This window comes from Mus musculus, chromosome 7 (genome assembly GCF_000001635.26).
Source record: "Mus musculus strain C57BL/6J chromosome 7, GRCm38.p6 C57BL/6J".
Taxonomy (NCBI): Eukaryota; Metazoa; Chordata; class Mammalia; order Rodentia; family Muridae; genus Mus; species Mus musculus.
Genome location: NC_000073.6, coordinates 34,109,327 through 34,135,030, shown reverse-complemented (window position 1 = coordinate 34,135,030; position 25,704 = coordinate 34,109,327). Strand labels below are relative to the sequence as shown.

The following is a 25,704-nucleotide window of genomic DNA, read 5'->3' as shown; positions in this document are numbered from 1 at the left end:
ATCTGTGTGTGCACGTTCACATGTGGATGTGCTTGTATACACACAGTGTGTGTATATGGAAGTCTGAGAAGAACTTTGCAGTCTACTCCTGGTGTGTGTGGGTCCAGGGAATGTAATGTGGGTGGTCAGGCATATCAACCAGCCCTGATTTGTGTGTATGTGGCGGCGGTCAGAAGACAACTTTAAGGACCTGGTTCTCTCCTTCTACTGTGGGTTCTGAGGATTGAACTAAATAAGGCATTAGGTATATGTATACAAGTGGTTTTTACCTTCTGGAGGCTTTTCACTGGCCCCCAACATTTTCACTTTTAAATGGCTGATAAATGTGATCAGTGAAATGGGATCACCGGTCAAATGGTTTCTCCTTTCTCATTGGACCATGAGGTGGCTCTCCTGACTGGACATTTGTTCCTCAAATACTTGCTTCCACACCTTGTGTGCATAAGGCAGAGCTGGAATTCCTTAGGTCCTAGGAGGTGCATGTGTGTGTGGGGAGGTTGGAGGGCGGGTTGGGGGGGATGGGCCAGACACTACAGTTTCCCTTCCATCTGGGAAGCAGGTGTCCCAGCTGGCTCTTTGCACAGTGAAGGCCAGGCTTCTGTGCATCTGGGTAGGTCAGTCTGCTGCCAACAAGCTCCCTTCCCCTGGTACTGGGGCATGTTACCATCCCCCTCTGAGAAAAGGGAGTCTGGAAGTGAAGGGCTTTCCTTTAAAACTGTTTTCCTGATTACTGGGACACAACACATGAGGTTTGGTTTTCTTTCCCATGACAGCTCTTGCAGGGTAAGACAGATTTTTGTTTGTTTGTGGGTTTGGGGTAAGATACAATATGGGAGTCTCACGTTCAGCCTGCTTCCTTCTACCAGGGTAACTAACACGGAGAAAAGGAAACAACTGGATTTTCCAAGGCCTAGTGGATACTGGTTCTAAATTGACAATAATTCTGAGAGTCCCCTCACATCGGAAAAAACAAACAAACAAACAAACAAACAAACAAAAAACCCTTAGACTCATTATGGCTCTCCAATTAAAGTAGGGATGCCAGTTGATAAACAGGCTTGTTTTGCTTGCTTGTACATCATGCACGACGTTCATGCCTAGCAGTGGAAGAGGTGGTCAGATTTCTTCGAACTGGAGTTAAGGAGAGTTGTGAACCATCGTGTGGATGCTGAGAACTGAATTTGGGTCCCCTGCAAGAGCAACAAACTCTCCTAACCTCTGAGCCATGGCTCCAGCCTAAAAGAATTTTGGTGGAAGTCACACTTACAATGGGTCCCGGAACTCATCCCGTGATTCTTTTCTAAGTCCCAGAATGTGTAATTGGGACGGTTATACCTAGACTTTGCTAGAATCCTTACACTGTGTTTTGAAACTGCCAGAATTCCCACGTTGGTGTCACATCCATGTGGCACAAAGCAGGCAGCATCAGGCTGTGTTCCTTTAGCAGAGGGCCAGGGAGGAATATGGGGAGGGAGGATGTGGGCTCGGGGCTCAGCCTGGGGGTGGGGGGGGAATCTGGAATGTGCCCTGAGGCCTCGGGGTGGACCAGAGCCTGGGCCACCGCTGTCCCGCCCGCGTCCTCGCGAAGTCTGCGCACCCCTCGGCCGGGCCGTCGCCGCCCCCCCCCACATTCCAGAGGCCGCTGCGCAGTCTCCTTCCTCACATTCCTGACGGGGCAAAGGAGTCCCTCCGTCCCCCCGCCCCCTGCGCGCGGTCTCGAAGCGGAGGGGGCGCGGCCCCGAGCTGCGCGCGCATTCCTCCGCCGCGCGCCTCCGTTCCTCCCTCCCTCCCCGCCACGGCCCCGCGCGAGAGTGCGGCCCACGCCGAGCGACCGCGACCCGGGCCCCGCCCCGCCCCGCGCCCAGGGGTCCCGGGGCGGGCTGCGGGCCGGCGGACGATGCGGCGGCGCTGCCGGAGCGGCGGCGGCGGGCGGCGGAGGCGGAGGTGACGCGCCGCGGCGGGCCGACGGCCATGCAGCGCTCGCGGACGGCCGCGGACGACGCGGCTCTGCTCCTGGCCGGGCTGGGCCTGCGCGAGTCGGAGCCGACCGCCGGCTCCCCAGGGCGCGTGCGGCGCGGGCCGAGGGCCGTGGACGAGGCGGCGCCAGCGTCGGGCCGCCGAGGCAAGGGTGGCTGCGGCGGCCCCGAGGCCGCGCCCGACGTCCCGAGCCGCCCCGAGCGAGGCCCGCGCGCCAGCCTCGCGGGCTCGGACGGCGGCAGCGCGCGCTCGAGCGGTATCAGCCTGGGCTATGACCAGCGCCACGGCCCCGGCCCCGGGCCGCCGTCGGGGGGCAGCGCGCGCTCCAGCGTGTCCAGCCTGGGTTCCCGTGGCTCAGCGGGCGCCTGTGCAGACCTGCTGCCGCCCGGCGTCGGCCCGGCGCCCGCCCGCTCTCCGGAGCCTGCCCAGTTCCCCTTCCCGTTGCCGTCGCTGCCGCTGCCCCCGGGCCGGGAGGGCGGCCCGAGTGCGGCCGAGCGGCGGCTGGAGGCGCTCACGCGGGAACTGGAGCGCGCGCTCGAGGCGCGCACGGCGCGAGACTACTTTGGTGAGCGTGCGCGGGCCAGGGTCTGGGTCGGGGGTCCCGGGGTTCTGGTAAGGGCTGTTCTCCAGCCACGGATGCGGAGATGCCCGGCGCTTCCTGACTTGAGGCGGGGGTGGGGTGGGGGTGGGTGAGGGGTGGGATCCAGACAAAATCAGGCTGATTGACAGCCTAACCTGTTTTCTGGACACTTAAAAAAATGATTATTTACTTAGAGACAAGGTTTCACTCTGTAGCTTAGACTGGCCTGTCTTCCTGCCCCCGACTCTGAAGTTCTAGGAGTAGAGACATATGGACTCTGCAAAAGATTCAGTTAGGTGTATATTGAAAGTACCTCGGGAGGTCAGAAGGTGTCAGATTCCTGGAACTGGAGTCTGGTTGTGAGCAGTATTGGGAACTGAGTCTTCTCCGTTGAGAAGTTGAGTCTTCTGCAAGAGCACCAAGCTCTTACTGCTGACCCATTCTTAAGCTCCTTTGCTGGGCATTCTTCTTCATCCCTAGTATTGCCCCTAATAAAGTTTGATGAAGAGCAGAACGGAAGCGTCTCCCCTTCCAACTGAGGCATGGATAGGGGCAGAAAGATGGGGTTCCCCGGGTACCCCTGAACCTGTGTGACTGAGACTTCAGTGCTGGTAGAGGCTGTAGGTGGAACTGTGTGAGGCTACAGGACCAAGGCAAGCATTCAAGGCTTCTCTGGGCTAGGTCTTATAAACAGGATATTTCCTACAAGAATACCGAGCTAGGGGGGTAGCTCTGTGATAGAGCACTTGCCTATCACTGCCCTAGGTTTGTTTTCCAGCAAGGCAAAGCAAATAAACAAAACCACAAACCAGCCTTACATCTGGTTACACATAGATAGAAAAAATACAAAGAAAAATACGCGTTCAGACGTCACCCTTTAGCTTGGCATGGTTGGTACAGACCTGTGATGCCAGCACTGGGGGTTCAGGAACAGTAGGATAGTTTAAAGCCAGCCTCGTCTACATGTAGTTCCCAAACAGTCAAGGCTACAAAGTCAGACTGTGCTTCAAAAAGTGGCAACAGAAAATAGACTTTATATCATTAAATACCAAAGAAAGGGACTCTGACTCATAACAGCCCTGGTAAAGAAATCACATGCATTAGCAAGGCCCCAAAGTCTCTGATGGCTTTTCTTGGCACAACAGTTAGGTGAGTCAGGTACAGGGAGTGAAGCTGGCTTGGGGATGTGTATGGTTAGCAAGCCTGGGACAGGGCTGGCTGAGTCTGAGCTGTCTCACATTCAGTAGAGCTAGCAGCTCCACGATGCTTTGAAGTAGATCTTAGGGGAGTAGACCTTAGCAGGTCGTGTGGGTGTTTTCCAGGGTGGAGGAAGAAAGTGAGGGTATGAGAAGGTTGTAGCCCAGGATGGTCAAGGGCATGCACGGGCTAGAGTGGTTTGGCTTTGGAATGAGATGCTTGATCTGATGACGTGAGAAGTCAGGATGGGGAATCTGTGGTTTAGCCGAGGTGATGGCTGCTGTAAATGGCCTGGGAGTAGGAGGTGAGTGAAAAACTGACCTTCTGCCAGGAGCCAAATTGAGACATTTCAGCCGGATACTCTCTGTGCTCTTGGTTGAGCATCTGATCATCTTCTGGCCCGTGCACACTTAGAGGCTCAGCATTGGTCTGTCTGTTGGCCCCTGTGGCCACTCTCAAGTCTGCGTATTATGCTGGGTATTTAATGTGAGGGTAAAGACACTATAGCCCAAAACTGCTGGAGGTGAGGATCCTTTCTAAAGAGCACCGAGGGCTCAGCTTTAGCCCTGTTAGCCACACAGGAGACTGCGCTGGCTGATTATAGAGGTTTCCCTCTCTGAATAAGCTCTCATCTAGTGCAAGCTGCTCCAGAATGTGCTCCGGAGCTCAGGACAGCCTTTCCCAAGCCTAAACCCCAAGCATTGGGATTGCAGGTGTGCACAGCACAATCAGCTAGATTATGGGGTGATGAGGATGGAACCTTGGCCTTCATGCATGCAAGGCAAGTACTCAGGCAAATGAACAGTGTCCTCAGTCCCCCTTTTTAGCTAGGGCCTCACTCTGTATGCCAGTCTGACCACCAAGTAACCATCTTCCTGCCTCAGCCTCCTGAATGCTAGGGTCACAGGTTTGAGACGTGATACCTGCTCTAAATGCTAGCTCTCACTCCCTAAACCAAAAATATGCCTTTTTTCTGGTTCTTAAAAATGTGCAATTTCGGTTAAACTATGTGTTTGATATCAGTTGGGGTTTTTGAGTTACAGAAATGGCAGTTTCTAGGTATAGTAAACAAGCATTTGGAAAACTGAAACAGAACCATTATGCGTTCCAGGCCAGCCTGTGCTACAAAATGAGACCTGGACAGCAAAACAGAAAACAAAAATGTGTTCATTTCACTTTTTAAAAATTTAATTTAGAGGCCAGAGTCTTAGCTTAGGTTAGCCTTGAACTCTTTTTGCTACAGCCTTCCAATCGCTGGGAATACAGGCACGTGCCATCCTATCCAGCTTGCAGTTTAAAAAGTTTCAAATCTTTTTTTTTCTCCTTTTTTTTTTTTTAAGATTTATTTATTATTTCTTAAGTACTGTAGCTGACTTCAGACACTCCATAAGAGGGCATCAGATCTCATTACGAATGGTTGTGAGCCACCATGTGGTTGCTGGGAGTTGAACTTGGGACCGGCAGAGGAGCAGTCAGTGCGCTTAATGGCTGAGCCATCTCGCCATCCCTGTTTCAAATCTTTTGACCTGAATAAGCACCTCTTACAGAAGGAAGTCTGACTTCTAAGAACCTTGTCTATAGTGTGTTCTTCTGTCTGTTCCATCCCTAGCTCCCTCCTCCATAGGCTCTGTGTCAGCTGACCTCTTGGTACCCCTGTGTCTTCTCCCCAGTTCTGCTGTCTGATGGAGGCCAACAGCCTCAGGCCCCTGAACTGACCATCTACTGCTAAGGCTCCTAGGCCATACTCTGTGTTTGCTTCTCTTAGCAGCCTTTGGTTCCAGCTCTTCCCACTGTGTGACGTGTGTGTGTGTGTGTGTGTGTGTGTGTGTGTGTAGACACATGAATGCTCTGGCATGTATATATGTGTATAGAGGTCACAGACTTAACTCGTGGGAGTTGGTTCTTTTCCTTTACTATGTAGGTTTTGAGGCTTGAACCCAGGTTGTCAGGCTTAGCTGCAAGACCCTCTGAGCCATTTCACTGGCCTGTTTTTGACCTAAGTGGGTTTGTAGGACTTTGTGTGTTGCCCCTAGCCTTAGTCACTTTGCTTTTATGTTCAACAGCTTTCTGGTCTCTTGACACCCATCCTGCTTTCCACTTCACTCAGAATACTGAGGTCCCCAAGTTCAGTCTTTGTGGCCTGGCTTCCTGTTTCTCCCTCTGCCTCAGTACACAGCCAGTCTGCCACCTGAGAGGGTACCATTCTGATCTCTCTGACCTCTTCCTCCAACTTAAGTTTTCCTCTTTCCATTGGCCCTTTTCTTTTGGTTATAAATCTGTAGAAGGATCTTTCACATGCACACACACACACACACACACACACACACGTCCAGACACACATGGGGGTGGGGGGCTGAGATGCCTCTGAGGCTAAAGAAGCAACTTGTTCCCAAGCCTGTCTACCCACATTTGAGTCTCAGAATCTGCATGGTAGAAAGGAGAGAACTGACTCCTGTAAGTAGTCTTCTGACCATACATGTCTCATGTGTGCACACATAGTCATGTCTGTGCACACATAGTCATGTGTGTGCACATGTACACAAATGAATATTTTTTTTTTAAAGCACAAACTTCTAAGTCCATGTAGCATCAATTCCCTCTGCCCTTTCATCTTACCTCCTTTCCATCTTAGTTCTTTGTGTTTATTTTATTTATTTGTTGGTTTTTTTTTTTTTTTTTTTTTTTGAGACAGGGTTTCTCTGTATAGCTCTGGCTGTCCTGGAATATTTGTTGTTTTTTAAGACAGGGTTTCTCTGTGTAGCCCAGCTGTCGTGGAACTTACTCACCAGGCTGGCCTCGAACTCACAGAGATCCACCTGCTTCTGCTTTCTGAGTCTGCCCAGCTTGTTGTTGGTTTTTTTTTTTTTTTTAAGATTTTTATTTTTTATGTATGAATATTTTGTCTGCATGTAAGTATGTGTGCCTAGTTCCCACAGAGGTCAGAAGATGGTGTCAGACCCCCTGGGACTGGAGTTACACATGATTGTGAGCATCCATTGTGGTGTTGGGAATCAAACCCCAGCTGGTCCTTTTTCAGGAGCAGCCAGTCAGCCAGTGCTCTTAACCAGTGCTCTCCAGACCTGTATTTTTTTTATATTTTGAGACAGCATCTTGTTATCTAGCCTTGGCTGGTCTAGAACTTCTTGAATAGACCAGGCTGGCCTTATAGGAACCTGCCGGCCTCTGCCTCCCAAGTGCTGGAATTAAAGATGTATGCTACCATACCTGGCCTCCCCGCCCCCAACTTCCAGTGTTGATTTCTGTGATTTAGTCAAGTGAATGGGAATGTCTGTTTCTTGTGGGTGGGCTGTGGGGGCTGTGGGGTGGGAAGAAGATTGGAAGGAAGAATTCTTTTATTCTAGCAAGAAAAGTCTAGTAGTGTGTCAGGGGGTGATCAAGATGAGGGAACAGACCAGGTGTGGTGGCACATAGCCTAACACATGCTGCTTGGGAGATAGATTGAGAGTGCTTAAACCCAGGGTAGGGAAGCTAGCTGGAGCAATGCAAAGAGGGCTGGTGAGATGACTCCTTGTATTACAGTCTTTTCTACTAAGCCTAAGCCTGACCTGAGTTCACTTCCCCAGGCCCCATATTAAAGCAGAGGGTTAGAGTGCATGATGGTGGAGTAAAGGAATGGCCATAGAACAGCTGAGAGCTCACAGCTTTTATCTATCTATCTATCTATCTATCTATCTATCTATCTATCTATCTATCTATTTATTTTTGTGAAACAGGGTCTCTACCAGCCCTGGCTGTCCTGGAACTCACTGTGTAGATCAGGCTGGCCTGGAAATCATAGAGATCTGCCCGTCTCTGTCTCCTGAGTGCTGGGATTAAAGGCAATACACCTGCCTGAGAGCTCACATTATGATTTAAAAGCAGGAGGCAGAGAAAAACACACTGGGGATGGCCTGAGTCTTTGAAACCTCAAAAACCCCCTCCAGCAAGGCCACACCTCCTGATCCTTCCCAAATAGCTTCACCTATTGGGGATCAAGTATTCAAACACACAAGCTTATGGGGCCATTCTCATGCAAACACCAGAGATGTGGGTAACTGAAGAGAGTAGCCTTTTGGGTCTCCTAGACATATGGGTTAATAGTGCACAAGGCTTGGAGCCAGGCCCCCTCCTAACACTGCTTAGTCCTCTGCCCCCTTCCCCAATCTGGCCTGTCTATGTGGTCCCCTGTCCCATCCAGTATCCCCAGATCCCTGCATAGAAAGTACTGTCCTTTCAGCTCATGGTGTGAAGACTACAGAGGATCCTCTCTCACCATCCTGTGTAAAAATCACACACCTCTAGGTGTGTGGGTGGGGGAGAGCTCACACATGTCAGATATACACATTGCCACTAACTTGAAACCCTAAGCCCCTAGATTTATAAGTTTACACACAAGATAGATCATGATATGCAGCTGTGCTTTTCTGGAACTTTCCATGGAGCCCAGACTGACCCTGAGATGCTTCTACTTTGGCTTGAGTTAGAGGCACGTATCAACATACCTGGCCTAGATTTATTCTTTATTTTGTTTGAAGCAAGGTCTTGTATAGCCCATGCTGGCCTCCAGCTCATTGTGTAGCTGGTCTGTCTTCTAAGTGCTGGAATTGCAGGCATATGTCACCATGCCCAACTCTCATACAATTATTTATTTCTTTTTAAAGATTCTTTGTAAACTTTAATCTATTTTTACTTTTACTGATTTGTGAGTGTGTGTGCCTGCTTATCTGTATATGCACAGTGTGTGCGCAGTGACTGAGGAGGCCAGAAGAGGGCGTTTGATGTTCTGGAACTGGAGTTTCAGTGCCTGCGAGAGACCATGTGTGTACTAGGAAGTGTTCTTAACACTGAGCCATCTCCTCAGCCCTGGGTCTTTTCTGTTTTGATTGATTTATTCTATATGTATGAGTGTTTTGCCTGCATGTATATAGGTATGTGCATGAGGCAGTGATGACTTTGAGTGTACCTGTGTGGTGTGCATATTTATTTTGAAGAGTAGGATTTGGTTCAAAGGCAGCAGGAAGGTCTCTCAGTCGGAGGTGGAATGGTGTGGAGTGCCATTTCTTGGTCTAGTGCTGATGTCATTTATAGCTGATGGCGGAAGTCAGGCAGGCTCTGCCTGTGCTCTGTGACACTCTTTGGATGCTTAGGCAGCAGTAGCTGACCTTGAGTGCTGTCTGTATACTCTGCCTTTCTAGTCACTGGCCAGCTCCCTGGCTGAAACCACTCAAGGAGGAAGTGACTTTGACTTTATACTGTGTAACATGACGAGGAAGGCATGCTGGCTGGTGATGGCCTGTTGGTAATGACAGGGGCATGAGGGCAGGGTCTCATGTCTCATTGGATTAGAAAGAGGAACGTTTGCACCAAAAAGCGCAGTTGAACTGCTGCCTCCAAGACCTGCCCCTAGTGACCTGTACCTGCAGTCAGGCACTATGTCCCTATGTTTCCGTAACTTTTCAAAAGAGTGACACCAGCCAGGTGCTCCAAACATGAGCCGGTGGGGACCTTGCACATTTGACTTAGAGCAGCGCCCCTGTAGCTGAATGTTAGTTGTCAGGGACCTGGTGACACGGGCCTTGGGAAGTCAGTTTGGGAGTGCCAGGCAGGTGGACACCTGACCAGGAGCCTGGCTGGCCACCCAACTCCAAGTGCATAGTACCAGCCGCTGCTCCTCTGCTCCTCCCTCACAGGCATTTGTATCAAGTGTGGCCTTGGCATCTACGGAGCGAGGCAGGCGTGCCAGGCGATGGGGAGCCTGTATCACACCGACTGCTTCATCTGTGACTCCTGTGGTAGGTAACACCCACCCATCCCCTCTGCCTCTGTCACTCCCTTGCACCCAAGCCTCAGCCAGAGGAAACGCTCAGCTCTGGGGCAGAGGAGGCTGCCACAGTCAAGCATTCTCCCCGTGTACATGGTTTGCTGGCTGTCAGACAGGCTCCTCTCCGTCCTTGGCCACGGTGCTTCTGTGCACACTGGGTACTCTCCTGCCTGGGAGGCATGGGAGCGTGGGGTGAGGGGTCTTGAACCTGTCTGCACATGGGGCTACTGGTTTTAAATGTTTTTTTTTTTTTTTTTTTTTTTTTAAGATTTGCTTATTTTATGTGCATGAGTGTGTACCATGTGTGCCTGTTGGATCCCCTGGAACTGGGGTTGTGAATGGGTGTGTCACCATGTGGGTGTTCAATGTGAAGCCCTTACCTTTGTAAGAGCAGCAAATGCTCTTAACTACTAAGCCATCTTCAGTCCCTGCATGGGATATTTTGATATACATATTTATCACAGTATATCTTAGGGTTTCTATTGCTGCGATGAAACACCATGACTAAAAAGCAAGTAGGGAAGAAATGGGTTTATTTGGCTTACACTTCTGTATTGCTGTTCATCATTGAAGTCAGGACAGGAACTCAAACAGGGCAGGAACCTGGAGGCAGGAGCTAATGCGGAGGCCATGGAGGGTGCTGCTTACTGGCTTGCTCCTCATAGCTTGCTCAGTATACCTTCTTATAGAACCCAGGACCACCAGGCCAGGGGTGGCACCGCCCATAATGGGTTGAGCCCTTCCCCGGGAAAATGACTTACAGATTGATCTCATGGAAGCATTTCCTTAACTCTAGCTTGTGTCATGTTGACATGAAACCAGCCAGTACCCAGGATAGTGCCTAGTATTGAGTCAGAATAAAGCTGCTTTTGGGAGACCATGAAGACATGAAGACAGCTGCTCTAATTCCGGCAGTCCGGAGGCTGAGGTAGAGCAGAGTTCAAGGCCAGCCTAGGTGACATAGAAAGACCATTTCTCAAAAAGCAATAGCAGACCCACCCCTCTGCATTGAAGGTGCACTACCATTGCTCCAGGGCTCTGTTTAGACCAGTCTATTTTGTTTACTGTGAGGTAAAAAACCCCTCTTAGGCCTCACATCCCACCATCCTTTGGTTAAGTCAGTAATCCACATTTATCTTATTCCCACTGCATAAATGTTGTCCACAGCAGAATCAAGTGCACTATGGTTAGATCCATTGTTTAAAAAAAATTTTTTTTTTTTAAAGATTTTCTTTAAAATAAAGGGGAGGAGGGGTAGGGCAGGAGATGTCTCATCAGTAAAGTGTTTACTGCACAAGAAAGAGAATCTGATTTGAGCCCCAGCATCCATGTAAAAGAAGCTGTGGTAACTGTGATTCCCAGGGCTAGGGAGGCAGAGACAGAAGACTCCCAGGGTCTTGCTGGCCAGCTCGTCTGCCGAGTTGGTGAGCTCTAGTGTCAAAAGGGTCACGTGGGGAACAATCAAGGCAGACAGCCAGTGTTACCTCTGGTTTTCATGAGCACATGCACACATACAGTTTTGTTTTTTTTTTTTTTTAAGATTTATTTTATGTGAGTATACGGTGGTTGTCTTCAGACACTAGAAAGGCATCCGGGCCCATTACAGATGGTTGGGAGCCACCATGTGGTTGCTGGAAATTGAACTCAGGACCTCTGGAAGGGCAGTCAGTGCTCTTAACTGCTGAGCCATCTCTCCAGCCCCACTTTTTTTTTTTTTTTAAATCTCCCTTATTTTGCCTTATTCACTTATATTCACAGAATAATTTTTTCTCCTTCAATGTGGCCTTAAATCAGGTTTTCTGCTGAGCAGCCACTAGGAGCCACTGGTTAGCTGGAACTCTGCTTTCTAGACTTGTATGGAAAACTAATTGCTGTCTGGTACACAGCCTCTGGGCTGAATGCAGTCACCATTCCTGGAAGCTTTTAGCTCCTGAGACAAGTCTGGACTGAGGTAGGACTGTCCTCAGGCTGTCATCAGCCCTTAGGGCAGCTGTTCTCAGGGTAGTGATTTTTCTTTAATCTGTGTCAGCAGCGTACAGTGACTGCCAGACAGAACTGCACTGTGTAAGCATCCCACAGCCTGTCTCTCCGGGTAATTGCTAATAGACACTAGCTGGCCGTGAGCTCTCCTGGAGAGTTCCTTCTTCCTCATGTTTCCATTTCCCTTGAGTAAACTACAAGGAGTAGGGTTTTCTGGTCAGAGTATGCATATGTTTAGATGCCAGATTGTCTTCCCAAGGAACTGTACCACTCATTGGCAGTTGCCTTAGAAACCCGAGTCACACTGTTCTGCACACCTGACAATAATTGGTGCTGATGCCTTTCTAAGGAACAGTTCTGCTGGGTGGGATCTCATCGTGGGTTTAATATGTAACTTCCAGCGAGCATCTTATTGTTTGCTTTTTGGCCATTAATACATCTTTTTAAAAAATTACTTTATATATATATATATATAAAATAAAATTTATTATGTATGCATGCATGCCCATACATGTATGTCAGGAGATGGAGCAAAACTTGCAGGAATCAGTTCTCTCCTCCCTCATGTGGTTCCAGGGATCAAACTCAGGTTGTCAGCCGTGGCAGGAGGCATCTTTGTTGCTGAGACATTTTGCCAGCCTAATATGCATTTTCTGGTGGAAATCTGTTCAAAGTTGTTGTCTATTTTTTTTTTTTTTTGGTTTTTCAAGACAGGGTTTCTCTGTGTAGCCCTGGCTGTCCTGGAGCTCACTTTGTAGACCAGGCTGGCCTCGGAACTCAGAAATCCGCCTGCCTCTGCCTCCCGAGTGCTGGGATTAAAGGCGTGCGCCACCACACCCGGCGCTTTTGTCTATTTTTATAGAACTGGGAATTATTTGCCTTTTTCTTTGGGGTTTTATTTTTAATTATTGCGCGCGCGTGTGTGTGTGTGTGTGTGCATGTTTTGAGTGGGGACTATGCATTTGTGAGCCCGGGTGCCCAAGGAGGCCAAAGGTCTCAAATCCTCTGGTGCTGGAGTTACAGGTGACTGGGAGCCATCCCTTGTGGATGCTGGAAACTGAACTCAGGTTTTCTGCAAGACTAATACATGTCTTAGCCACGGAGTCATCTTTGAACCCATGTTTTGTGTTTTTCATTTTGAGTCAGGGTCTCTGTAATTACCTAGCTAGCTCTGGCTGCCCTGGAACTTGTTGTGTAGACCAGGCTGGCCTCAAACTCAGAGACCGTCTTGCCTCTGCCTCCTGATTATTTGTCTTTTAATTACTGAGTTGTAAAATTTACTGACAAACATTTAGGTTCAGATTATTTGGCAGATGTACATTTTCTGAGTAATTTCTCTTAGCATGATTTAAAAACTGTTTTAGTGATTCTTTTGTTATGAAATGTTAAATTTTGACTAAGCCCAGTTCATCGGTTTTTGTGTGATGGGATTACAGGTATGAGCAATCACAGTCAGTTTAGGCTGTTTGTGTTAATGTTTAGGTTGGTAACAATTTCATGTTAGGGTTGTATATGTACAGAGGTCAACCCCAGGTAGTGTTGCTTAGGAACCTTTTTTTTTTAAAGATTTATTTATTTTATGTATGTGTATACACTGTCGCTTTCTTCAGACATACCAGAAGAGGGCATCAGATCCCATTACAGATGGTTGTGAGCCACTGTATGGTTGCTGGGAATTGAACTCAGGACTTTTGGAAGAGCAGTCAGTGCTCTTAACCTCTGAGCCATCTCCCCCCCTCCCCCCGCCCCCCATTTTGAGGCAGGGTCTCTTGCTGGGACCTTAGGCTTGCCAGTTAGGTCAGTTTACCTGGTCAGCAAGCTGCAGGTATTCCTGTCTCTGCCTCCTAAGTACTGGGATTACAGTGGTATGCCCCCATACTTGGCTTTTTATGTAGATGCTGGGGATTGAACTTGGCCATGTGTATGTTCGAGTACTTCACTGACTGAGGTGCCTCCCCAGCCCTCCTTATTACCTTTTTAAAAATCATTTTCTACAAAAAATAAAAGATGCCGAGATTGGGTAGCATTTGAAAGTGAACAAGGCAGTTGTGAGCTTGGAAGGGTCTAGAATTTTATCCTGCAGCACACTGGCAGGTGACCCCTCATTCTTCATGTTGCTTGCAGAAGACACATACTTCTCGTCAGAGTCTTCACACATGCTGCCTGTTCTGCTTGACCCTTGACTCTCATGGGATGGGATGCACTCCTGGTAGATGCTGCATACTCTGTCTATATGGCAAACCTTAGAAACCTCAAGTTTAGCAATTATAATTAGAAACACTTTTGTTTTTGAGGAGGGATCATTATGCTGCCTAGCATGACCTCAAACTTCTTGGTTTCAGCAAGCCTCTTGTTCAGGTTCTGGAGAAACTGGAACTCCAGCAAGCCCTACCACACAGAGCTTGAGGAACCCCAACATTTTACAATAGGCTGTCAGCAAATCTCCTTGACCCTTGACCCAGAGGCATAGCTCATCTTTGTAATGCTGGACAGCAAACAAGGTCACACTCTCCCCAATCGAGACTCTGTCTCCTGAGGAGTTTACTCTGCAAACATCTTGGAAAAGAGAAACCAGATCAAGAGCTGCCAGCTTTGCTTACCAGATGTGCAGAATGAGCTAGGAAATTGGCTTCCTGCCAAGCTATCTGTACCTACATCTTCTCAGATTTCTCTGAGCCAAGTCTGGTTTTATAGCATGCAGCATATCCACATTTCCTAAGTTTATCCCTCAGTATTGCTTTCTATCTTCATGCTGCTACCAGCATAGCTTCTCTGTGTGTTTATTGTCACCAAAGGCCAGGAGAGAGTATCAGATCCCCTGCAGCTGGAATTACAGCCAATTATGGGCCACCTAACGAGAGTGCTGGGGACCTAATTTGAGTCCTCTGTAAGAGCAGTGTCCAATCTTAAGTTGTTATCTTCTCCAGCCTCATAAATGCAGTTTTGAAAGTTGTAGCTTTATTTTCCCAGTATTTGTTGCCAGAATAAAAATATGTTTGGGAGCCGCAACAGCGGCAGTGGCGGCGGCAATGGCGCACGCCTTTACTCCCAACACTCAGGAGGCAGAGGCAGGTGGATCTCTGTAAGTTCAAGGCCAGCCAGGGTTACACAGAGAAACTGTGTCTTGAAAAACAAACAAACAAACAAACTCAAAGAAAAAAATCGTTTGGTTTTCGTATGCTGGCCTTCAATCCCATCCTACAATTACAATAAACGTGGTAGGGTTACTTGGTTACTGCTGGTGTTCTGCATAACACAGCCATGATTGTGTGTATAGATGACCATGTGGTACTGTGTCTGTGACTTCAGATAACTCCTCTCTCTTCTGTCTCACCACTAATCCCACCAGTCTCAGTATTATGCACTTGACTAGAACTAGCACAAGACTCAATATTTTCACCTGGTTTGTGGTACTGGGAATTTAACCCAGAGCCACAGCCCAGCCCCTCACTGGGGGATTCTAGGCAGGGAATCTACCACTGAGCCATGTGGTAGCCTATGTGTGCCCCCAGCTCTGGGTTTTTTTCAACAGGGTGTTCCAGTATATCTCAAGCTGGCCACTAACTTTTACTGCTTCCTCTTAAGATCTGAAATTATAGGTGTGGGCTACCATACTCTGCTCCAAAACTGTTTTAAGAGGAAAACTACTTAATATCTTACCAAAGTACTTGATGTGGCTACATATTTTTCACTAGCACCCTCACCAGTTTGTAGTTCCTCCTACTTGCTCCTGGCACCTCTGGGTAGATGGGAATGCCAGGTGATCAGTAGAGAGGTAAAGGGACAGGTGGTAGAGGTGTGGGGGAGGGGACCTTCCTGTATTTGCTGTACACCAGCAGTTTTGTTGACTCTTCTAGTTTCTTCTGAAATACTTGTTTCTGTTTAAGAGGGGGTGTCTTCTAGGCAAGGCTGTCCTCCAGTGTGGCTTTGTAGCCTAGAGTGTCATTGAACTTCAGGTTCCTCCTGCCTCCATATCCCCAGTGCTGAGACTATAGGCATGCGCCTCCACATCCAACTTTATCATTTGGGTTTTTCAAGGCAGATCCTAGGCTGTAGCTTAGGTTGACCTCAGACTTCTGGGTCCTACTGTGAGCTTTGGGATGCTGGTTCACAGGTGTGAGCCACCATTGTGGTTTGGAACGTTTATAACAGCAGCATAGTACTACACAGGTGTTTAGAGACGTTCCCTTTCATGCTGGTCAGAGATGAGTACTGAGATCCAAGCTGGGCTTTGTCCCTGGTTGCAGCATTTCACTCTTTACCTTCCAGGGAGACGGCTCCGTGGGAAGGCCTTCTATAACGTGGGTGAGAAAGTGTACTGCCAGGAGGACTTCCTGGTGAGTCTCCACTGTGCTGCTTGCCAAGCTGGGTGGGAGCAGGGCGGGAACCTCCTTCGGACTCACATGCAGACCTGAGGCCAGCGACAGTGAGTGCCCCTTTGTCACGTGACGTCCTGGATCCTGTGTCCCCTCTCAGTACTCCGGGTTCCAGCAAACAGCTGACAAGTGTAGCGTGTGTGGACACCTCATCATGGAGATGGTGAGAACCTCTTCTGTCTCCTGGAGTCCCCTACCTCTTTCCTGTTCCAGACTCAGTAGGGCCCTGAGCCATAACCCCTTGGGGGCAGTGCTGAGTGTCTCACCTGCAGTGACCTTTTGACGCCTCCCCAGATTCTGCAGGCCCTTGGCAAGTCCTACCACCCAGGCTGCTTCCGCTGCTCAGTGTGCAACGAGTGCTTGGATGGGGTTCCCTTCACTGTGGATGTGGACAACAACATTTACTGCGTTAGAGACTATCATACGTGAGTTTCCCCTGCTGGAGCAGTGTGTCCCGCAGCATGGCCCCCCCCCCCCCCCCCCGCCTCTCTGGTTCTTTTTATTTTTATCTCTTTTAAGATTTATTCATTTGTTTTATGTATATGAGTATACTTTAGATGTACACATGGTTGTGAGCTTTCATGTGGTTGTTGGGAACTGAACTTTAGGACTTCTGCCTAACTCTGTCAACTCTATCCCCACTCACTCAGCCCCTGCTTGCTCCGGCCCAAAGATTTATTTATTATCATTAATAAGTACAGTATTGCTGTCTTCAGACACAACAGAAGAGGGTGTCAGATTTCATTACAGGTGGTTGTGAGCTACCATGTGGTTGCTGGCCTCTCTGGTTCTTGCTTTTTATTTTTTCATCTGCTTTTCTGTGTTTTCTCAGCTGTTGGGGTAGGTGTATTAGTGACTTTTCCTATGTGGTAACAGAGTCCTTCCTAGAACAGTGTGAGGAGGAGAGGTTTCAGAAGACAGACAGTCCATCACGATAGGCAAGACCTGGTGTTGAAGGCACGGTGTTGGGAGTGGACAGCTCTAGCTTTGGTGACAGCAATAGGGAGATGGGACTCCTTACATTTTGGTGGGGCAGAAGGAAGAGACATCAGGAAGGAACCTGGACTGAGCAGTAACCACTAAGCTTCTGCTAGTGATTCTCCTTCACTAGCCAAGCCTACGGCCAAAAGGCTCCACAGCCTCCCCAAACAGCATCATCTCCTGGGAGCAAATATTCCAACACGAGCCTGAGGGTGGTTTGCATCAAACTGGAAGGGCAGGACAGGGGCATTTGTGCTTTCTGATCCTTCTCCTGGGTAGTCTGGCCACCCCCTGCCTTTGTCCCCTTCCTTTGCCTATGTGAACCCCTCTTCTTCCTAGTGAGCTCACTTGATTGTCAGGCCTTTTGCTTCTAAAGAGAAAAGGGCCCTAGTGTCATGTGAGTAGCCAAACTGTATGCTGTGACTCTGGGCTACAGGCTGGCAGCTCTGGGCCTGTGCTGCTGCTGAGTTAGGGGATTGATGCCGCTAGCATTTGTAGTTGGTACTCGAGGTAGAGCAGAGGCCTACCTTAGGGATGGCTTCAGTTTGGATATGAGGGGCCAGAGAATACACATGAGATGTCTAGAGATCCTGAAGCTGTTCAGGAGGAGGCAAATACGGCCTGCATCAGCTGTTTGCACCAAGAAGGCAGAAGCTGCACTACCAGCCAGTGTCCACACAGCAGGGTGGGTGAGGCAGTACCCTTGCCTCTACTCACTCGCCTTCTCACATGTCCCTTTTCCTCTATTCTTCCAGGGTGTTTGCACCAAAATGTGCCTCCTGTGCCCGTCCCATCCTCCCTGCACAGGTAGGAACACCATCTGGAAGCAGCAGGTGCCTGACCCCGAGGCTCTCTGTACTCTACCTTGCTTGGCCTCAGATCCTGGGCCACAGTAGGAGTGTTTGAAGGTGGCCATGTTTTAAGTTCCTCGGAGCTGAGGTGTATGAAGGGTGTTTGGGCAGGGGGTGGGACAGGTGTGCCTTGGGTGAAGTAAGGAAGCAGCTGCCTACTTCTAACTTGTCCCACTGCAGTATTCCATTACCTGTAATAGGGAAAGGGCTACTTGCCTGGCTTGTTTGATCCTGCAGTGGATGTTGCATGGCATAGGGCCAGAGGAACAGATGAGAGGCCTTGGCCTGTGTACTTCTTAATTTTGGGTCTTTCTGCATGAACTATATGTGTTCAAGTCAGCTTCTTGAGGAAACAGGGCTGGTAGTGGGAGTCCCTGGCTCTGAAGAAGTGAAGATAATATGTGAGCCAGCACCCATGTGACTTTCTTATTGTCACATACCGGGTTGGGAAAGATGCCCAGTGCACATGCATATTCATTCTTGGACATCTGCCATCATACCATGTCTACCGATGGTGGCACATTGTAGAGAGGTGTGTCTTAATGGACAGGTTATATTGCTCCAGGTCCAGGAAGAATGCCTGTGAACCCTGCCTTTTTCTCCAGGGCTGTGAGACAACCATTCGTGTGGTGTCCATGGACAGAGACTACCATGTGGAGTGTTACCACTGTGAGGTAAGCCCCAGGCTCCTATACCCAGGTAACTCAGCCTGTCCCACACACTGTTGCCCATTTCACCCAGGGTGTCCATGGACCCTCTCTTGTGGCTTCTGTTCCATACTGCCCCAGCAAGCTTTTCCTTTCTTTTTTTTTTTGTTTTTTCGAGACAGGGTTTCTTTGTGTAGCCCTGGCTGTCCTGGAACTTATTTTGTAGACCAGGCTGGCCTCGAACTCAGAAATCCACCTACCTTCCATATGCCTCCCGAATACTGGGATTAAAGGTGTGCGCCACCACGCCTGGCTAAGCTTTTCCTTTCTTGTGGACACATGCTCTGCCTATACCCATTTCTCTTTCAGATAGTCACATTTTTACTATATGGGATTATTTTGTAAAATGGATGGGAAAATAAATAGACTTGGCAGTGCCCACATGAGGTAGTGTGTGCTGTTGAAGGGGGTTGTCAGAACCTTGGAAAATCAGTTTTCTTGGAGGAGGTAACATCCAGGCTAAGATTTGAACAGTGAATAAGAATTAGCAGATTGCTTGGCATGGTGGCACACGCCTTTAATCCCAGCACTTGGGAGGCAGAAGCAGGCGAATTTCTGAGTTCAAGGCAGGCCTGGTCTACAGAGTGAGTTCCAGGACAGCTAGGACTACACAGAAAAACCCTGTCTCCAAAAAAAAAAAAAAAAAAAAAAAAAGAATTAGCAGATGTGTGTGTGTGTGTGTGTGTGTGTGAGTGATTTTTTTATTGCCGGTGAAGCTGCCAGAGGTTGGGATAAAGACCATGGAGGCTACAGAGTGCCAACTTCCTAGGGCAGTGGGGGAAGAAAAGATGGCAAGGTTCGATTGGACTTTCTGTTTTGTTTTTGAGACAGAAACTCTACATAGCCGAAGCTGGCTCAGAACTTGGTTGAATAGCTCAGGCTGGCCCAGAACTTGTCTCTAGTTTTTCAAGACAGGGTTTCACTGGCTTGGCTCTGGCTGCCCTAGACCGTGATATGTGGATCAGGCTGGCCTCAAACTGGGAGCTCTACCTGCCTCTGCCTCCTGAGTGCCGGGGTTAAAGGTGCCCAGCCCTAGAACTTGTACTCTTAACTACCTTAGCTTCCTGAGTGCTGGGTTTACAGGCGTATGCCTCCATACCAGCTTGTCAGTAATCCCACCATTCAAGATGCTGAGACTCTAATATTGCAAGTTCAAAGCCATATCAACCCTGGCTTACCAAACAAAATCACATGTAATTATGGAAGAGGAGGAGTTACAGGGAAGCACCCATGAGGAAGCAGGTTGAGTTGAGGACTTCGGTAGAGACTGGGTATGGCAGCATAGGATGAAATGTGTCCATCAAATTCTACAGAAGACAACATGCTGTCAGTTCCTGTTACTGTAACAGACCGTGAAGTCACCAACTTAACAAGTGAAGGCTCCTTTAGCTCAGTTTCAGGGTTTACCCCATGATGGTGGATTGGCTACGTTGCTGTGGCCCTATGGCACACCAAAGCTGCTTACCTCATAACTGGAATGAAAAAGATTAAGGAAGAGAGGGCTTGGAGAGACCTTCGAGATGGCTCAGCAGGAAAGGATATCTACTTCTGTCTTAGTTAGGGTTTATTGCTGTAAGAGGACACGACGACCAAGGCAACTCTTCCAAAGGCAAACACTTAACTGAGTGGAACCTGAGCACAGGAGGCCTCACAGCCCACCTACACAGTGACACACTTCCTCCAACAAGGCCACACTTCCCTCATGGCCAAGCTTTCACACACATGAGTCTATGGGATGCCAAACCTATTCAGATCACCACATTGTACTCCCTGGCCTCCACAGGCTTGTAGCCAGAATGTAATGCAGAATGCATTTAGTTCAACTTCATAATTTACCAGAGTCTCAAAAGTGTTTAAAAATCCAAAGTTTCTTCTGATATTCATATAGTCTTTCAACTGCTAATCCCCTATACAATCAAAACCAAAAATACAAAGGCAGATGCTTCCAATATCACAGGATATACATTAGCATTCCAAAATATAGCAGTGAGGAAATACCAGCTGGTCAGAGTCCACACTCTGCATCTCCATATATGATGCCCAACTCCTTTCATCTCTGTTGACTGCAACACAATTCTTTCTTTTGAGCTGGTTCCACTCCCTGTTAGCAGCTTTCCTCAGATACCATGGCTCTGGCAGCTCTAACATCTTGGGGTCTCCAAGGCAACTTCAACTTTACAACTTGTCCCAGTGTCTGGGATGCACACATGATCTGAGCTCTAATGTAGCACTCTCTGTTCTGGTTGACTGCACTCCACTGCTGCTGCTTGCTGTTCTTGGTGGTCTGCCCATGGTACTGGGATCTCCAGTACACTGGGGTCTTCCCCTGAAACTAGGCTGCACTTTCACCAGTAACTTCTCATAGGCTCTCTTCATAGTGCCAAACCTCAGCTTCTTTGCATGACCCCTTCAGTCCTGGGCAGGAGGCTGCACCTTCACCAATTGACCAAGCCTGCTCATTCAGTCAACAGGGTCTCGAGGGAGGGAGTGAGGATGAAAGAAAAAAAGACAATCAGACCACACAATAGCATGACTCCAGCAAGCACTGAAGCAAGTTCATTTTTTTCCCAATGTGCTTTTATACCATTCACGTAAAGAATAGGGTCTGTTCTTAGTCAAGGAACCAACAAGGCATAAAAGTCCAGTGATCACTATATCCAGGGACTTATCAAGATGATCAAGACACAAGGAATACATTCCTCAACTGTATTTTTCTTGAGCCTATTTTCTTGTCCTAGCCCAATGTAAATATTCTCACCAGTTTCCTATAAGCAGCACAAAAAGCTCTCCACAACCAATGACCTTCCCTGGCCTCTCACAGTGCCAAGCTTTAGCTGCTGTCTATGGCTCCTTATTGCCTCTTGCCTTCCAAACCAGTACCAGCTGGGTGATTATTACACATTACCACATCCAGGTGCAGTGTGAGGTACAATCTTGGCTATCTCTGGAACACAGCTCCTTTGTGCTCCCAGAAAATGCTTGCCAGAAGATTTCACCTCAGTGATTCTGGTCTCTTCTTAGTCATCGATAATTTCTTAGGTTCAGCTAACCCCTTCCACTCTTGACTCTAAAGCCAAAGCCATGTGGTGAAGCTGCTGAGTTCTGCTGCTTGCTGGGGGATGGAACATGGCCCCTTGTTCTATTTCATCTTATTCAGAGATCTGCATGGTGTGTTGCTTGAATGTTGGGACTAAAGGTGTATACCACCATGCTTGGACCTAGGCTTTTTTTTACCTGGAATTTGCTCGGTACCAGGCTGGTCTTGAACTGAGAGATCTGCTTGCCCTTGTCTTCCTGGAATTAAAGGTGTATTCTGCCATTTCTGGGTTGTAGTTCACTCCAGATATAGCCATCACAATCTGTCCCTTGTCAGTTTGATACACAATCATATCTCCTTATGTCCAAATGAGAACAATAACCAGAACTGATAGAACTGTCCCTCGTACAACTGCAAATGCATAAACAACAAGCTTAGGAGGGTGGGATTTTGCCCTGAGGGCCTTTAATCTGCTTATCTCCTTGAACACAGTATTCAGCTCCATTCTACTTTCTTTTTTTTTAAAGATTTATTTATTTATTATATTTACATATATAAGTAAGTACACTGTAGCTGTCCTCAGATACTCCAGAAGAGGGCGTCAGATTTCATTACGGATGGTTGTGAGCCACCATGTGGTTGCTGGGATTTGAACTCAGGACCTTCAGAAGAGCAGTCGGCGCTCTTAACCACTGAGCCATCTCACCAGCCCCCTCCATTCTACTTTCTAGTAACCCTTAATACTTGAATCATACATTTTGTATTTTTTTTTAAAGATTTACTTATTTCATGTATGAGTATAATTATAGCTGTCTTTAGACACACAAGAAGAGGGTGTCAGATCCCATTACAGATGGTTATGAGCCACCATGTGGTTGCTGGGAATTGAACTCAGGAACCCTGGAAGAGCAGTTAGTGCTCTTAGCTGCTGAGCCATCTCCCCAGCCCTGTATTTTTCTTTTCTATGTTTGCTATACTTGATCAAAATGCTCTTTGTAAGAATAACTGACAGGACAGAGTCTATGATAGGCTGTTTTGGGATTTCCTTTCTCATTGCAATGAATCTAAATCTCTTCATTTTAGCCTTTGACACTCTTCGGACAAGGGCAAAAGGCAGCCACATTCTTCCCCAAAACATCACAAGAATGATCTCTAGGCCGCATACTGACATTCTCCACTGGAACCTTTTAAGCCAATCCTGCAGAGTTCAAATCACCCCAGCACCATTGTCTTCCATATTCCTACCAGGATAGCCCATTAAGCCCCACTTAAATCATTCCACCACTTTCCATGTCCAGTGTCCCCAAATCCATATTCCTCTAAACAAAAGCATGGTCAGGCCAACCACAGCAATACCCCAGTCCCTGCTTCCAGCTTCTGTTTTAGTTAGGGTTTTCATTACTATGAAGAGATACCATGACCAAGGCAACTTTTATAAAGGCAGACATTTAATTGGGACTGGCTTACAGTTGCAGAGGTTTAGTTCGTTATCATCATGGGGGAAGCGTGGCAGTGTCCAGGGAGACACTGTGCTGGAGGAGCCAAGAGTTCTACATCTTGATCCAAATGTACTGGGTGGAGCCTGAGCATAGGAGCCCTCAAAGTCCACCTACACAGTGACACACTTCCTCCAACAAGGCCACATCTACTCCCTGTGGCCACATATTCAAAAACATGAATGAATCTATGGGGCCACCGAGCTACTAAGTCTTAGGATCTGATTTCAATCCTTAGGACCCACGTGGAGGAAGAGACAACTGATTTTTACAAGTTGTCCTCTGACCTACACAGGCATGCCATGGCATACCCACACTCAGACAAATAGCACATATGCCGGAAAAAAAAAGGTCAAAGTTCCCAAAGAGACCCATTGAGGATATACCCCCCAAAGACGCACAAATCTCTTCAGTGGATCAACCACTTCCTCCATGGACAAGAGACTAAGCCTCCTTTTTTCTTTGGTTTTTGAAATAGGGTCTCATTGTGTGGCCCTTCTTGTCTTAGAACTCCCTTGTATCTGCACTGGGACACACATCATGAGTGTGCTGTTAGTACTCTATTGCTGAGCTAGATTTCCAGCCTTTGGATTATTTTGATAGCCCAGGCTGGACTCCAACCCAGTCTCCTACTTCAGCCTCCTGGGGTCACAGTCTGATATGTGCTGGGGATTTTGTCCTTTGAGACACCGATCTTGCTATAAAGCAATGGCTGGCCTGGAACTTGAAATTTTCTTTTTTTCAAGACAGGTTTTTTTCTGTGTAGCCCTGGCTGTCCTAGAACTCACTCTGTAGACCAGGCTGGCCTCGAACTCAGAAATCTGCCTGCCTCTGCCTCCCAAGTGCTGGGATTAAAGGTGTGCGCTACCACTGCCCCTGCTCATAAAGATTTATTTATTATATATAAGTACACTGTCTCTGTCTTCAGACACCAGAAGAGGGCATCAGATCCCATTACACATGATTGTGAGCCACCATGTGATTGCTGGGATTTGAACTCAGGACCTCTGGAAGAACAGTCAGTGTTCTTAACCACTGAGCCATCTCTCCAGCCGTGGAACTCAAATTTCTGCTTCTGTTTCTGCCACTGAAGTGCTGGGATTACAGATGTGCTACCACACCTGTTAGCTGTTGCTTTGTTCATTTTTTCCTAATAAAAAAGAGTTTAAAGGTGTGTGTGTGTGTGTGTGTGTGTGTGTGTGTGTGTGTGTGTGTGTGAGAGAGAGAGAGGGGGGGGAGGAGAGAGAGAGAGACAGAGAGAGAGAGAGAGAGAGAGAGAGAGAAAGTATCCATGCCTCTGTGTAGAGAACAGAGTCAGATCTGGAGCTGGTGAGAGTCTGGATTGTTCTATGAGTAAAAGCCATGAGCTATTGTGTTCATGGTTGTGGAGCAAGTTCTTAGTGCTGAGCTAAGGTTCCAGCAACCACCTACCCCCACACACCTTGTTAAAAACCATAGCTTGTGAAGCTGGACAATGTGGTGCCACCTTTAATCCCAGCACTCAGGAGGCAGAGGCAGAGGTAAGTGGATCTCTGTGAATTGGAGGTCAGCTAGGCTCCTCCAATACAGTGAATTCCAGTACAGACAGGTATAGAGAGATCCTGTTTCAAAAACAAAAAACCTGCAATAGCTCATTAGGCTGAGCCCACAGTTACTACCCATCCCTGCCCTTTCCCTGAGACTGGACTTGGCGCAGCCGCCATACCTGCCCCAACCCCATTGTCTCTTTGGTGAGGATGCCCTTCCTCCTGCTTGCTGGGGTTCAGAGTTGTGTTTTTCCTTTCTCAGGACTGTGGGCTGCAGCTGAGTGGGGAGGAGGGACGCCGCTGCTATCCCCTGGAGGGGCACCTGCTCTGCCGGCGATGCCACCTGAGGCGCCTTGGGCAGGGCCCGCTCCCCTCGCCTGCTGTGCATGTGACTGAGCTCTGAGAAGCAGCGGTCACAGAGAGGAGAGGAGTGGCCCACGCTCCTCCCCACCCGCAGGGGCCGGACCCCCGCAACAAAGAAGCGATTTCTATTTATTCACCTTCTGTGCCTCAAGTCACTTCCCCTGCTGGATTCCAGGACACTCGCACAGTAGACTACCTTCCTCCGACCGGTCTCAGCTCCCATGGCAGGGATTGGAGGGTCTTGGAGCTGGTGGGGGACAGGTGCCTTATTTGTGTGCGACCACAGAGCCAGGGAGTATCAACATCCTGGGAAATACCACGATTTGGCCTTGATGGGTATTTTCAGCTGCAGTTCTCCTCCTCTCTGGATCCTGGCTTGGGGTGCTTTTCCAGCATCCACAGTCTCAGAAGACCCAGGAGCAGAGGGGGGTGGGGCTCATGAGGGGGCTCCCTTACAGACCCTGCCAGCGAACATCTGTGCACACTATATCAGGCTCCACTACCAAAGCGTATGATTTGACTTAAATTAAGTTTTTTCCCTTCTGGAGGATGTTTGCATTTTCTTTAAAAGAATATAGTTTTCTTCTAAAAACTTGGACCATGGTGGTTATTTCTCATTCACAGCAGACTTGCTCATGGAAACACATTCGTATACCGTGTAGTTAGTGTTATGAAATATAATTGGCAGGGAGTGGGGTGGGTGGAGTGCCTGGTGGGCTCATGCCAAGGGCCCCCTGAGAAATCACGCCATGTAACAGATCTGGTATAATGGGGTTTATTCAGGGGAAGGGAGGGGAGTGAGAGCCTAGAGA

The 25,704-nt window shown here is 48.4% G+C and overlaps 1 protein-coding gene across 1 annotated transcript; it reads left to right on the top strand.

Annotated features, from left to right (window-relative positions):
* Positions 1–1,762: 1,762 nt before the first annotated feature.
* Positions 1,763–25,484, top strand: Wtip (WT1-interacting protein). The gene is made up of 8 exons (NM_207212.2): positions 1,763–2,542; positions 9,445–9,546; positions 15,825–15,892; positions 16,032–16,094; positions 16,226–16,356; positions 17,668–17,719; positions 18,369–18,437; positions 24,792–25,484. The coding sequence occupies exons 1-8, from the start codon at positions 1,972–1,974 to the stop codon at positions 24,930–24,932; spliced, it is 1,197 nt and encodes a 398-aa protein (NP_997095.1). The 5' UTR covers positions 1,763–1,971; the 3' UTR covers positions 24,933–25,484.
* Positions 25,485–25,704: the final 220 nt, after the last annotated feature.

Coding starts and splice junctions, on each gene's coding strand:
- Wtip (NM_207212.2), top strand. CDS start 1,972: ATGCAGCGCTCGCGGACGGCCGCGGACGACGCGGCTCTGCTCCTGGCC. Junction 9,547..15,824: donor CTTCATCTGTGACTCCTGTG/GTAGGTAACACC, acceptor TTTACCTTCCAG/GGAGACGGCTCCGTGGGAAG. Junction 16,357..17,667: donor TGCGTTAGAGACTATCATAC/GTGAGTTTCCCC, acceptor CTATTCTTCCAG/GGTGTTTGCACCAAAATGTG.